General features: G+C 40.5%; 1 protein-coding gene across 1 annotated transcript in view; it reads right to left on the reverse strand.

Annotated features, from left to right (window-relative positions):
- Positions 1–14,582, reverse strand: part of HPSE (heparanase) — a 52,087-nt gene that overhangs the window by 12,848 nt on the left and 24,657 nt on the right. Inside the window, exons 4-8 of the mRNA XM_070372625.1 lie at positions 5,588–5,761; positions 3,081–3,249; positions 2,525–2,572; positions 1,890–1,983; positions 1,346–1,452 (exon numbers count right to left, since the gene is read on the reverse strand). Of these exons, the coding sequence (XP_070228726.1) occupies positions 1,346–1,452; positions 1,890–1,983; positions 2,525–2,572; positions 3,081–3,249; positions 5,588–5,761 (592 nt within the window). The remainder of the gene's footprint in view (positions 1–1,345; positions 1,453–1,889; positions 1,984–2,524; positions 2,573–3,080; positions 3,250–5,587; positions 5,762–14,582) is intronic.

The following is a 14,582-nucleotide window of genomic DNA, read 5'->3' on the forward strand; positions in this document are numbered from 1 at the left end:
TGCATGATAACAAATTCTTGAAGACTATTAATATACCATAGGAGCCCCTATCAGGGTAGGAAAACATCTTACAAAGCCATAGATGCCCACAACTATAGACAATTAGACAACATGGACAATTGTTCTCCATCCTGTTGGATCCATGCTCATCCTCCCACCCACCACCTCTCCACCTCCATCCCCATGTTGAGGATGAAGTAAAGGTTGCTGGTGGTCAGTGAAATGCAAAATAATAAGCTTCTATGGACACCTCTTTCCTCCATCTTTTTTTTTTTTTTAATGTGGACCATTTTTAAAGTCATTATTGAATTTGTTACAGTATTGCTTCTGTTTTACATTTTGGTTTTTCTTTTTTTAATTTAATTTAATTTAAATTTATTTTAATTGGAGGCTAATTACTTTACAATATTGTAGTGGTTTTTGCCATACATTGACATGAATCAGCCATGGGTGTACATGTGTTCCCCATCCTGAACCCCCCTCCCACCTCCCTCCCCATCCCATCCTTCTGGGTCATCCCAGTGCACCAGCCCTGAGCACCCTGTCTCATGCATCGAACCTGGACTGGCGATTGGTTTTTGATCTAGAGACATGTGGTCCCTAACCAGTTGATCGAACCCACACCCCCTGCATTGGAAGGCAAAGTCCTAACCACAGGAGCACCAGGGAACTTCCCTTCATCTTTATTTAGTGGCAAAACAAACACCTCCACTCTTTTCTCTATTCCTCATGCCCCTACATAAGGATAAATATGGATAAAGATGTGTGCTTTATTCAGGGCTTCTAAGAATGAGGGTAGAAGAGGAAAGAGAATAAAGCTCAGTGAGGATACAGAACGTTAGGTTAAGAGTGTTAACCGAGTAATAGAATGTAAGTAAACAAGTTGGTTTTCAAGCAATCAAGTTTGTGGAGGTTGGAGAAGGCAGTGATTTAGTAAATCTTTAAATTCATTGGCAGCCCCTCGGGTGTGACCTCCTACTTCCAGGCTCTAAACAGTCTTGAGAATCTATGAATAGAGCTATAGGTACTCAGTATCCTTCTCAGGGTCAAGGCTCTTGATACACTCTTTTACCATGTACTTCTTTAGAGAAAGGAATGCTTCACATAGTTATGGGCCATAATTAAGGAACAAAACTTCTAAAGCAGTTCATTCATACAATGATTAATCTGGGCCATGCATTAAAGATGTCCAACTAATTTAGTAAATCATTTTATTGCAAAATCTGGCATGAATTTTGGAGTTCAGCCATAGAAACGGTCCTTGATTTTTGGCCGATGAGTTATTTCAGCTGAATAGAACAGAAGAGTACTATGTGGTCCCTGAGACAAGTGCAGGCTCACTCACATAAAGCCAGCAGCAAAGGTGTTGGACAGGAAGGGCGCTCCACCCCCAAACGCAGAGCTGGTCTCTCCTAACCAAACCTTCTTGAGGGGTCTGATCTTCTCAACAATCTATGGAACAGAAAAGTCTCCTTTGTAATTGCAAGCAAGAGGACCAAATACGATGCTAAAGATTACTCCACATTCAAAACCTTGCATTCCCGAGACCCATCATCCAATACAGTTACAAAATATGTTCACAGTCATTTAGGTTTGGGGCAATTAACATTTATTGGAATACTAGGTGTGGAAGGAATGCAAATAACCCCATTCTTACAGACTACGAGAGTTTATTCTACCGAACGGCTGTGGGAAGTATTTTTAATTTTGAATCAATATACATGGGTAAGACCCAAGAGGAAGGAACTGAAGGTAAGTAAGACCTAGTGCCTGTTCTCTAAAACTGGAAAAACATGTAAACTTATACACCCACAGAATTTAGGACTAGCTAGACTACAAAGTACTTTGGTTTTACATTAAAAAGAGAGGAGAAAAAAAAAGACTATTACCCGGAGAGTTTTTTGCACAGATGAAATAAAAGTGTCCAGTATATCAGGGTTTAGGAAATCTTCTTTGGTAGCAATTCGCCCATTCACATAGTAGCTGAATTATTCAGAAAATATTCAGGAAGAAACACCAAACTTTACTTTCTGCTTTTAAGTTAACTAGCAACCTTTGTCCTCCTTTCTACTTCTTCCCACCCTTGTGCTATTAAAAAAAAAAAAAAAAAAGGCAGAGGTTCTACTAAGGAGAGAATAAGATGGGAGGAGACCAGTTACTCTGTCTTGAGAAAACATAGTCACAAGTGTAGGTATTGTGGGTTATCCATTCATTGGCAAGTATATTCATTTTAGCCACTTATCTGTTCCATGACTTAAATGAAAGTGTGCTTTGATCTTGTAGAAACCAGCATGTTACTTAAAATTAGTTAAAATCTTTGCTTTATTAATATTAAAATCCTAGTACAATGCTGCTTTAGACACTATAAAGTCAATTAGCACTTAATGAAAACATTGTTTTGAAAACTAGGTCATAAGTAGTCTACGGCCATACCACTCTGAACGCGCCCGATCTCGTCTGAAAACTAGGTCATAAGTAAAGCTAGCTGTACTTTCTTAGTATTAACAGTAGGAGACATACTTACTGATGCCATGTAACTGAATCAATCACTTCTCCCCCAGCCTTTAGGAAACTAGAAAAAAAAATCTATTGTATTATCACTTAATCCTTATATGGATAATATATGCACACAATATATGCACACAAGTTATTTTCCCTAGAAATGGGCTGGTTACTACTTTAGGATAAAGCAACACGAACTTCCTAATTCTAATACAAATTTTTAATCACAGGTGCCATTTGCCCCCAAATCTTTGATATTTTGAGCCAGTCAGTGTTTGCTCTTTTGGTAAACCATCTAGTCAGGCAACAAATTGGCTTAACTTATTTATTGGCTGTACCATGTGGCATGTAGAACTTCCCTGGCCAGGGACCTAACCCGGGCCCCCCTGAAATGGAAGCACAGAATCTTAACCACTGGACCACCAAGGAAGTCCAAAGATTATTTAATAACAGGTGGTTTATTGAGGATCCTTCACCAAAGAAAAATATTTTTAAGAAAAATGATTCATTTTGATATCACAAAACTAATACAAAATGTAAATTTTTAAAAAAATGGTTCTGCTTCCTCTAGCTCTTACCTCTTCAGCATCTTAACAGTGTTTCTTCTAGGCTGGCCAATATCAGGACCATAGAGTTTTGCATTTTTGAAAGCAGATTTTCCTAGAAGTTTACGAAACTCAATAAAATCTTCTCCTAACTGCCGTCCATTGATGAAAATACCAGCCTTCCTCTGGAAACTGTTAGGTTCTGAAAGAGCAATTCTCAAAATAAATGCTCACCTAGAATTTTTTTCTATTTAGAAGCCAACGTAAAAACAACAGAGTATTTTTCACATTACAAAAACTTAGAATCCAAAGTCAAGAAAGGTAAAATACCTAGTTATAAAGAAGATATTACAAGAAAACAGAAATTTAAGTTATATAACTGAAGTATGAGGGGATAATAAAACAGTTGGAAATTAATGATGGGTATATTAAGCCAATGGATATTCAGGAAATAGTCTGTATCCAGTATTTAATAGCCTGATTTACTTTTAAAAAGATTGTGCTAGGAGAAGGCATTTAAAAACCCATTTCTACAAGGTAATTAAAAGTCTTATTGAGCTTATATTGTTTATCTGTGAAATGCCAAACGCATGTGTCATCTTCACTAATTAGAATTTTTTGAAGCTCCATATTGCCTCCATAATGTCAAAAGTTATCTTAATAGCAGATAAAAATTAAGATAAATTCTTTAAAAAAGTCTTATTGAGAATTATAAGGGAAAATTATATATGAAGTGAATCTGGAAGTAACAAAACTGAAGAGATGGGAGGAAGGCACGGGAAATGTCTAATCTACTTCCCAAATTACTTTACTCTTCTCCTTTACCCTGAAAACCAGACCTTCTCTTTGCAAAATGGAGCCCAAGGAAGAGGGACACGTGATGACATAACTGTTTTATCTTGCCCTGAAGAGCAGAAGGACTTGGGGATGGGTAGGGTAGAAAAGTTGGGAGGCAGGGATGTACAGAGACAGGTAAGGATGGTTCACGTAGTTGCTGCAGGAAGCCTGGATGTGGTTGCCTCTATCCTTCCATTCTGCTTCAGTGCTTCACTTTATTAGTTATCCTTAGCCACCGAGCCCTAAAATCTGTGGCTAGACTTTATCATAACACATGCCACTATAGATATGTATCACTTCTTTGCTTGCTTTCTGGTAGGTCTGGCTCCTTACCTCCAGAACAGAAGTCTCAAGAGAGCAATGACCTCATTCTAGAGCCAGATGGCCTGGGTTCAAATCCTAACTCCTCTAAGATTTCTCTAATTCATAATTGCCTAGCATTATAAGTAAAGAATCTGCCTACAATGTAGGAGACAGGAGACATGGGTTCAATCCCCAGGTTGAGAAGATCCCCTTGAGGTGGAAATGGCAACCCACTCCAGTATTCTTGCCTGAAGAATCCCATGGACAGAGGAGCCTGGTGGGCTACAGTCCATGGGGTCACAAAGAATTGGATATGATTGAGCAACTAAGCACAGATGTACGCACACAGCTATATATTTAGTTAATGTTTTTTGTGCCTCTTTGGTCATCTATGAAATGAAGGTCAAAACTGTATTCACCATCTCACTTTCCATTTTCTGTTCAGTTCCATTAGCTGATGTATAGACAAAGCACTGCAAATGCTTCAATGAATGTGGCTAATTAGCACTTTGAAAGTGAAAGCGTCAGTCACTCAGTTGTGTCTGACTCTTTGCAACCCAATGGATTGTACCCACCAAGCTCCTCTGTCCATGGAATTCTCCAGGCAAGTATATTAGAGTGAGTTGCTATTTCCTTCTCCAGAGGATCTTCCCCACCCAGATATTGAATCCGGGCCTCTTGCATTGCAGGCAGAATTCTTTACCATCTTAGCCACCAGAGAAGACCCACTTTAATTAGAATTTATAAGTTCTTTGTAAAAAAAGAATGAAGAAGGAGACACTCAAGAGCTTGACCCAGAGGGAACCCTGTCCTGGAACTTCTAGCTTGAACCTAAGATGAATATCAGGATGGGGTTGCCGAGATTAAATAACAAGAGGAGAACAGAGGAAGGGATGGAAAGGTAGAAGCAAACTGCTTGAGTCCAACCTGCCAAGCGACCTGCCAAGTGACCCTAAAGATGTCAAAGGAATCAGGGAGCTGTGTGTGCGTGCTAAGTTTCTTCAATCGTGTCCAACTCTTTGTGACTCCATGGACTGTAGCCTGCCAGGCTGCTCTGTGCATGGGATTCTCCAGGCAAGAATACTGGAGTGGGTTGTCATTTCCTTCTCCAGGGGATATTCCCAACCCAGGGATTGAACCCTCATCTCTTACAATCTCTTGCTCCCTCAGGCAAGGGATCTGTGGAAGTGCTCAAATGTAAACTGGGATGAGCAATAACATCTGGGCTATGTAAGGAGTTTTCTGCCACAATTCCAAACTTACACCATTGAGCGTTTATACAAATACTCCAAGACAAAAGTCATATTTACTATTATTTAAAAGGTCATAAATAGGAACAAATAATGCCAAAGGGGTATTTCCTTATTATTGAAATGTTTCTGGAGGTGGGAGGCACTTACCGTTGCCTAGTTCCCAAGAAATGTTATAATTCTTGGAAGAGCAGTAGTCCAGGAGTAACTGAGCATTGGAGCTGTCCCAGTGCATATCTGTGGTTCGTAGTAATGCATTTAGACCAAAGATCAAGTTCAGTCCTGAGCAACTGGCAAAAGTGTACAGCATATCCACTGAGTGTTCTAAAAGAAAAATGTTGCCATTTCATGGTTAGGTCGGCAGCTGAAATGTCAAAGTGATGAAGGCTTCCAGATTTGCTCCTCGTAATGAATTACTATTTCTGTATTAAATGGAAGGAATTCTAGTCCTAATGAGTGCTTATAATTATGAATAAGAGTCCAAAAAAATTGGACTAAAAAAAAAAGCCAATGTGACTTTGTTTGTTTTAGCTGCTGAATCAAGTCTATGGAAGGTACCAGAGGCTTTGGTCTGACACTTGGGTTTCGCTCAAGTGACCTCAGGTGAACTGGGAAAACTCAGTGCTCAGCACGCACAGGCCAGACTTTTCATTAGTCAGCACAAGTCCCAGTCCTCATAACCTAAAAATCTCCACTCACAAACTCAGGCACAAAATAACTTGGTAATTTTGATTAGCTTTTTAAAACATTATTTGAAAAAATCATGTATATAATGTATTAATCCAAAAGATTAACAAATAGAATTTTACATTTAAAAAACTGGTTTAGGGCTCTAGGGACGTGGTTTCCAAACTCAGCGCCAAGGTAGCCTTTCATCGTTGTTCAGTCGCTAAGTTGTGTCTGACTCTTTGTGACCCCATGAAGTGCAGCGTGCCAGGCTCATCTGTCCTCCACTGTCTCCTGGAGTTTGCACAGATTCATGTCCATTGAGTCAGTGATACTCTCTAACCACCTCAGCCTCTGTTGTCCACTTTTCCTTTGGCCTTAAGGCACCCTGAGGAGTGAATTTACTGGGACAGTTTAGAAGATAAATATACAGGACATCTGACATCAGTTAAATTTGAACTTCAGATAAATAATGAATAGTTTTTAGTGTATGTCAGAAAGCTGAGTGCCAAAGAATTGATGCTTTTGAACTATGGTGTTGGAGAAGACTCTTGAGAGTCCCTTGGACTGCAAGGAGATCCAACCAGTCCATTCTGAAGGAGATCAGCTCTGGGATTTCTTTGGAGGGAATGATGCTGAAGCTGAAACTCCAGTACTTTGGCCACCTCATGCGAAGAGTTGACTCATTGGAAAAGAGTCTGATGCTGGGAGGGATTGGGGGCAGGAGGAGAAGGGGACGACAGAGGATGAGATGGCTGGATGGCATCACTGACTCGATGGATGTGAGTCTGAGTGAACTCCGGGAGTTGGTGATGGACAGGGAGGCCTGGCGTGCTGCGATTCATGGGGTCGCAAAGAGTCGGACATGACTGAGCAACTGAACTGAACTGAACTAACTGAAATACAATATTTGAGAAAAACCTGCAGTAAAGAAATGATTGTTTATTTGAAATTAAAATTTAACCAGGCAACTCGACTTACAAGGGTACTGCAGGATCTTTTAAATTTGCAAGGGAACACATCAACATCTGTTGGACATGATGAAAACTATTACTATTAGGTTGTTCGGACCTAACAGTTTAATTGAAAACTCTTAGGCATTTCTTTTGGGCTAGATGTGATGGGAAAAAAAAATTACGGAGTCACTAAGGGATTTTTAAAGCTTTGGAACTTTTCAACTCTGTTTTTTAACCATTAGCTAGCCTCTAACCTCTGAGAGTGGCAACCGTGTATTTATTTTATTTACTTATTTGTTTTTATTTTTGGCTGTGCTGGGTCTTTGTTGCTGCGTGGGCTGTTCTCTAGCTGGGGACAGTGGTGGCTACTCTCTAGCTGTGGTGAACTGGCTTCTCGCTGCGGTACCTTCTCTTGTTGTGGAGCTCGGGCTGTAGAGAACTGACTCAGTAGCTGGTGTACATGGATTTAGTTGCCCTGTGGCATGTGGAATCTTCCCAGACCAGGGATTGAATTCCACGTCTCTCACCTTGGCAGGCAGATTCTTTATCATTAATCCACCAGGGAAGCCTGGCAACAATTTTTGAGTGTCATCTTTACATCAATTAGTATCTGCAAAAATCTGGTGATCTTAATGTATATTTAGAGTTATCTATTAAACAGAAATTCACTCCTTTAGTTCATTTTCCTTTTTTTAAATTTCTATCTTTTCTGGCCATGTCCTGTGGGTTCCCTGACTAGGGATTGAACCTATACCCCTATATTGGGAGCTTGGACTCTTAACCACTGGACTACCAGGGAAGTCCCTCCCCTAGTTTTAAAAAAATCTGTATCTGGCAAATTTACCCTCTTTCTCCTTAAAAGAGGTTTTGTCTTGGTTTTGTTTCTGAGTCTTCAGCCTGAACTACTTGGGTTTCCATAGCAGTGAAACCATAGATTTAATACTGCCCATAATAGCTGAGGAGCGGTAATGACACTAGCAAGCTATTTTTGGTGTTTTTGATATTTGCTCTGTCACCCACTTCCACAAAACTACTGCCTATCATCAAGGACTTACAGACATCGGGGGCTGAAAAGCTCTCTGAGTCTTGCAGCTTCTTCCTGGGCTCTTAGGGCTGCAGTGGAGGACAGCGTGGGCCTTTATGGCCTTTATGGAGTCCTCCCCAAGTGTGGCAACATCAATGAGTTTCTTAGATACTTATTCCTACAATGAGTTGGTGCCCATCCTCATTTTTCTATGAGGAAACTGACACCCAAAGAAATAAAGAGCTTTGCCCAATATCACAGAGCTATTTGGTGACAGTGCCATATTACTAGAGCCTGTTATAAAGGCCCTCTGACTGGCATGGTCACAGCTGTATTCTACACATCTATAGCAAATCAAGTTGAGAACGTGTCCTCAACCAAGAATCAGATATCTGAGCTTGGGCCTTACCTCCCACTTACAGACTGAATCATCAGTGATGACCCTTCATCCTGCATGAGCCTCAGGTACTGATCTACAGACCTGGAACTAGTACCATCATCCATCTGCCTCACGGAACCAAGCTGAAATAGCACATGGGAAAACCCTTTGTAAACCACAGAAAACTCTTATAGATGTAAAGCACTGTTATTGCCTAGAAGCACAACAAAGCTTATAGCATTTTCAAGAAACCTAGAATGTTTACATTTTCAAGGATTTATTCAGTTCATACCTTACTCTTCCTCTATCTCCTCATTTTTCCAAATACACTTTAAGTAGCTTCAAATTGTATAGCAGTAACATCTCCTAGGATAAAGGCTGTGTCTTACAGAGTTCAAATCCACTCTTGACCAATAAAACTGCATGACTTCTCTGCTGGTCCATCGGTTAAGAATCTGCCTGCCAATGCAGGAGACACAGGTTCAATCCCTGGTCAGGCAAGATCCCACACTTTTAAGTACACTTTCGAGTACACTATTGAGTCTGTACTCTAGAGCCTGTGAGCCTAGACTACCGAGCCCCTATGTCACAAGAGCTGTAGCCCTCGTACCTAGAGACTGTGCTCCCCAACAAGAGAAGCCTCTGCAATGAGAGGCCCTCGCACTGCAACTAGAGAAAGCCCCAGTAGAGTGACAAAGACACAGTGTAGCCAAAAAAAATTAAATAAAAAAACCCACTAAGTGGCAGGGTGGGGGTGGGGGTGGGAGGGTTGTGGGGATGGGGTGAATTAAGAGATTGAAATTGATATATAGACACTATTGATACTTTGTATAACATAGATAACTAATGAGAAAATATTGTATAGCTCAGGGAACTTCTAAGTGCTCTATGGTGACTTAGATGGTAAGGAAATCCAAAAAAGAAGGGATATATGTATACGCATAGCTGAGTCACTTTGCTGTACAGCAGAAACTAACACATTGCAAAGCAACTACACTTAAATAAAAATTAATTTAAAACATAAAATAAAACTCACCCAACCTATTCCTTCCTCAAAATAAGAATAAGAAAACTCATAGTTAATTATCCAATTTCCAGTCGTTATCCAGTCTCTTATCTCTCACTGTCTGAGAGGGTGGAAAACTCCCCAGGACCAAGATAATCTAAATGAACCATTAAACATAGGCACTGACTATTGTACCATTTCCATTTATGTAGGTGTGTCCAGCATCCAGTCTGGGAGTGGAACAATGAGGAAAGAAGGTGGAGAAGAAAGAGAGAAAAAAAATAGCTCATTAAATATGATTATTTTAATAAAGGAATCCTCCTTTCTGCAGTCACACCCAAAATCACACCTGTAACACTGCTTCCTTTTCCTGCCCAGACAGATTTACAATGTGAATTTATATTCTCATGACAAATGTTGTTGTCATCTTCTACTTAAGTGAAACACAGCATCCAATGTGTCCTGTAATTAGAAAACTTACTTAGAGCTTCTAGGACACCTGTTTCAAAGGGACAGGCCATTAACTAAGCAAAGAACAAAACAGACTTTTGCTACCTCTTCCATCATATGATACCACTCTCAGTTACTCAGAAATTACCAGCCTTGGCCATGGATGCAGAACCAGGTGTGGCAACATCTATGAGCTTCTTAGATACTTATTCCTGCAATGAGTTGGTGCCCAGACCAAATGCAGCAAATTTTCTATCTCTATGTTTCTAAGACATGCAGAATAAAACAGAAATTTTCAACTCAGAAGTCAAAACATTTCCAAACACAATTAACTGTCTGTAGTATTTGTCATACACTGTAGCATTGCCAACAGGGTGGCTGGGCTTATACTGAGCCAGCAACAGTTAGTGAAAGAAGGGCTTTCCCCTGGTGTAGAAACTAGGAAGGTCCGAGTTCCAGAGGCAGGGAAAAGATGTTGAAAGCCTACCATCTTGGTTCTAAAAAGATCATGTGAGGCAGCAAATATTTTTAAGGAAAAATTTAGAGTAAATTGGAATATGTTTAAGATGATGAAGAAAAAATGTGTGACTCTACATGCCTAATACCACAGCCTCTTCTCCTAGCAGGCCTATATCACATGATTTATTACAAATGAGACCTTAATGCCGTGGGCCTCTTGGATTTCTGTCATTCTTTTAATGGAATCTGAGAAGGCCCTGTTATGCTAAATTTTGTTCAACCATGGATCATATTATTTTTTAAATTTTTTAAAATATATTTTAATGTTTGGCCACACCATGTGGCAGATGGGATCTTGCTTTCCCAACCAGGGATCAAACCAATACTCCCTCCGTTGGAAGTACAGAATCTTAACTACTGGACTGCCAGGGAAGTCCCATAGATCATATCGGTAAAGGATTAGAGTATTTCCCCCACAGTCCTCTGCTTCAAAATGCAAAAAATAATTTAAAGGACTACATTTTCTATTAGCATATAACCTATTTTCTGATTTCTTACATGTTATTTTGCTCCTGTACTTTATACATTAAAAATATTTTTAAAAATTCATTGGATACACTGGAATTCAGATAGTTTATAGTAAAATCTTACAAAGAAATAATTTAATGTCAAAAATATACTCTTAGAAATGTTGACTAGCCCAATTTAACTTCAGTTCAGTTCAGTTCATTTCAGTCACTCAGTCGCGTCCGACTCTTTGCGACCCCATGAACCGCAGCATGCCAGGCCTCCCTGTCCATTACCAATTTCCGGAGTCCACCTAAACCCATGTCCATTGAGTCAGTGACGCCATCCAACCATCTGACCCTCTGTCATCCCCTTCTCCTCCTGCCCTCAATCTTTCCCAGCATCAGGGTCTTTTCCAATGAGTCAGCTCTTCGCATCAGGTAGCCGAAGTATTGGAGTTTCAGCTTCAACATCAGTCCTTCCAATGAACACCCAGGACTGATCTCGTTTAGAATGGACTGGTTGGATCTCCTTGCAGTCCAAGGGACTCTCAAGAGTCTTCTCCAACACCACAGTTCAAAAGCATCAATTCTTCGGCGCTCAGCTTTCTTTACAGTCCAACTTTCACATCCATACATGACCACTGGTGAAACCATAGCCTTGACTAGACGGACCTTTGTTGGCAAAGTAATGTCTCTGCTTTTGAATATGCTGTCTAGGTTGGTCATAACTTTCCTTCCAAGGAGTAAGCGTCTTTTAATTTCATGGCTGCAGTCACCATCTGCAGTGATTTTGGAGCCCAGAAAAATAGAGTCAGCCACTGTTTCCACTGTTTCCCCATCTATTTGCCATGAAGTGATGGGACCGGATGCCATGATCTTAGTTTTCTGAATGTTGAGCTTTAAGCCAACTTTGTCACTCTCCTCTTTCACTTTCATCCAGAGGCTGATTAGTTCTTCTTCACTTTCTGCCATAAGGGTGGTGTCATCTGCATATCTGAGGTTACTGATATTTCTCCCAGCAATCTTGATTCCAGCTTGTGCTTCCTCCAGCCCAGCATTTCTCATGATGTACTCTGCATATAAGTTAAATAAGCAGGGTGACAATATACAGTCTTGATGTACTCCTTTTCCTATTTGGAACCAGTCTTCCTATTTGGAACCAGTTTTCCTATTTGGAACCAGTTCCATGTCCAGTTCTAACCGTTTCTTCCTGACCTGCATGCAGATTTCTCAAGAGGCAGGTCAGGTGGTGTGGTATTCCCATCTCTTTCAGAATTTTCCACAGTTTATTGTGATCCATACAGTCAAAGGCTTTGGCATAGTCAATAAAGAGAAATAGATGTTTTTCTGGAACTCTCTTGTTTTTTGATGATCCAGTGGATGTTGGCAATTTGATCTTTGGTTCCTCTGCCTTTTCTAAAACCGGCTTGAACATCTGGAAGTTCACCGTTCACGTATTGCTGAAGCCTGGCTTGGAGAATTTTGAGCATTACTTTACTAGCGTGTGAGATGAGTGCAACTGTGTGGTCGTTTGAGCATTCTTTGGCATTGCCTTTCTTTGGGATTGGAATGAAAACTGACCTTTTCCAGTCCTGTGGCCACTACTGAGTCTTTCAAATTTGCTGGCATATTGAGTGCAGCACTTTCACAGCATCATCTTTCAGGATTTGGAACAGCTCAACTGGAATTCCATCACCTCCACTCGCTTTGTCTGTAGTGATGCTTTCTAAGGCCCACTTGACTTCACATTCCAGGATGTCTGGCTCTAGGTCAGTGATCACACCATTGTGATTACCTTGGTTGTGAAGATCTTTTTTGTACAGTTCTTCTGTGTATTCTTGCCACCTCTTCCTAATATCTTCTGCTTCTGTTAGGTCCCTACCATTTCTGTCCTTTATTGAGCCCATCTTTGCATGAAATGTTCCCTTGGTATCTCTGATTTTCTTGAAGAGATCTCTACTCTTTCCCATTCTGTTGTTTTCCTCTCTTTCTTTGCATTGATCACTGAGGAAGGCTTTCTTATCTCTCCTTGCTATTCTTTGGAATTCTGCATCCAGATGCTTATATCTTTCCTTTTCTCCTTTGCTTTTCACTTCTCTTCTTTTCCCAGCTATTTGTAAGGCCTCCTCAGACAGCCATTTTACTTTTTTGCATTTCTTTTTCTGGGGATGGTCTTGATTCCTGTCTCCTGCACAATGTCATGAACCTCATCCATAGTTCATCAGGTTCTCTGTATATCAGATCTAGTCCCTTAAATCTATTTCTCACTTCCACTATATAGTCATAAGGGATTTGATTTAGGTCATTCCTGAATGGTCTAGTGGTTTTCTCCACTTTCTTCAATTTAAGTTGGAATTTGGCAATAAGGTGTTCATGATCTGAGCCACAGTCAGCTCCCGGTCTTGTTTTTGCTGACTGCATAGAGTTTCTCTATCTTTGGGTGCAAAGAATATAATCAGTCTGATTTCGGTGTCGACCATCTGGTGATGCCCATGTGTAGCATCTTCTCAAGATCATTTATTTTTCAGAAGTCAAAAGAAGATAGTTGTAGAGTATCTACACAGGACATTTTCTTAACTGAGATCTCGGGCAACATCATCCCTTAGCTGGGTATAAAGCATCAACTTTTAGATAAAAGTATATTTCACGTTCGATAAGGATTGCTTGTTTGTTTTAGAGACCTGCGTAACAACATCAGGTGGCAGAGTGGTAAAGAATCTGCCTGCCAGTATAGGAGATGCCAGAGACATGTGTTTGATTCCTGGCTTGGGAAGATGCCCTGGTTTAGGAATGACAACCTGCCCCAGTATGCTTACCTGGAGAACTCCACAGATGGAGGAGCCTGGCAGGCTACAGTCCATGAGGATGCAAAGAGTCAGACGTGACTGAGCACAGAGCACACCCACAGACACATGTGACAACATCATCCTGTTTAAACACTGGAAAACTGTTTCCACGAATGGAAATAAATTCCTGGTTAGCTGAGCTAGTCTTATGTTTTCAAAGCCATGCAGGAAAGAAAATGAGAAAGCTGCCCTGCCAGGGATACACAGTTCATCACAGGGGCTGCTTCTGAGAGGGGAAACAGAATGGACAAAGAGGTGTGAATGATTTCACATTTCACTCTTCCCACTTTTGTATTTTACTTTTTCTCAAGAAATGTATTCATGTCTTCCTTGACTTCCTAATTCTTCAGAGCAGTTAAGGTTATTATTAGCTTGTGAATGAATGATTCTTTTTAAAAATTGTTATTGTTTTACAATGTTGTGTTAATTTCTGATGTACAGCAAAGTGAATCAGCTGTATGTATCCATATACTCCCTCTTTCTTGAATTTCCTTCCCATTTAGGTCACTACAGAGCACTGAGTAGAGTTCCCTGAGCTATACAGTAGGTTCTCATTAGTTATCTATTTCAAAAAACAATATGTGTATGTGCATGCATGGTATATTGCTTTAGATGTGACCAACTCTTTGCGACCCTATGGTCTACAGCCCACCAGGATCCTCTGTCTATGGGATTCTCCAGGCAAGAGCACTGGAGTGGGTTGCCACGCTCTCCTCCAGGGGATCTTCCAGACCCAAGGATCGAACCTGAGTCTCTTATGTCTCCTGCATGGCAGACATGTTTTTCTTTTTACCACTAGCACCACCTGGGAAGCCTAGAAAAATGGTACAGATGATCTCATTTGCAAAGC

Source organism: Bos mutus, chromosome 6 (genome assembly GCF_027580195.1).
Source record: "Bos mutus isolate GX-2022 chromosome 6, NWIPB_WYAK_1.1, whole genome shotgun sequence".
NCBI lineage: Eukaryota > Metazoa > Chordata > Mammalia > Artiodactyla > Bovidae > Bos > Bos mutus.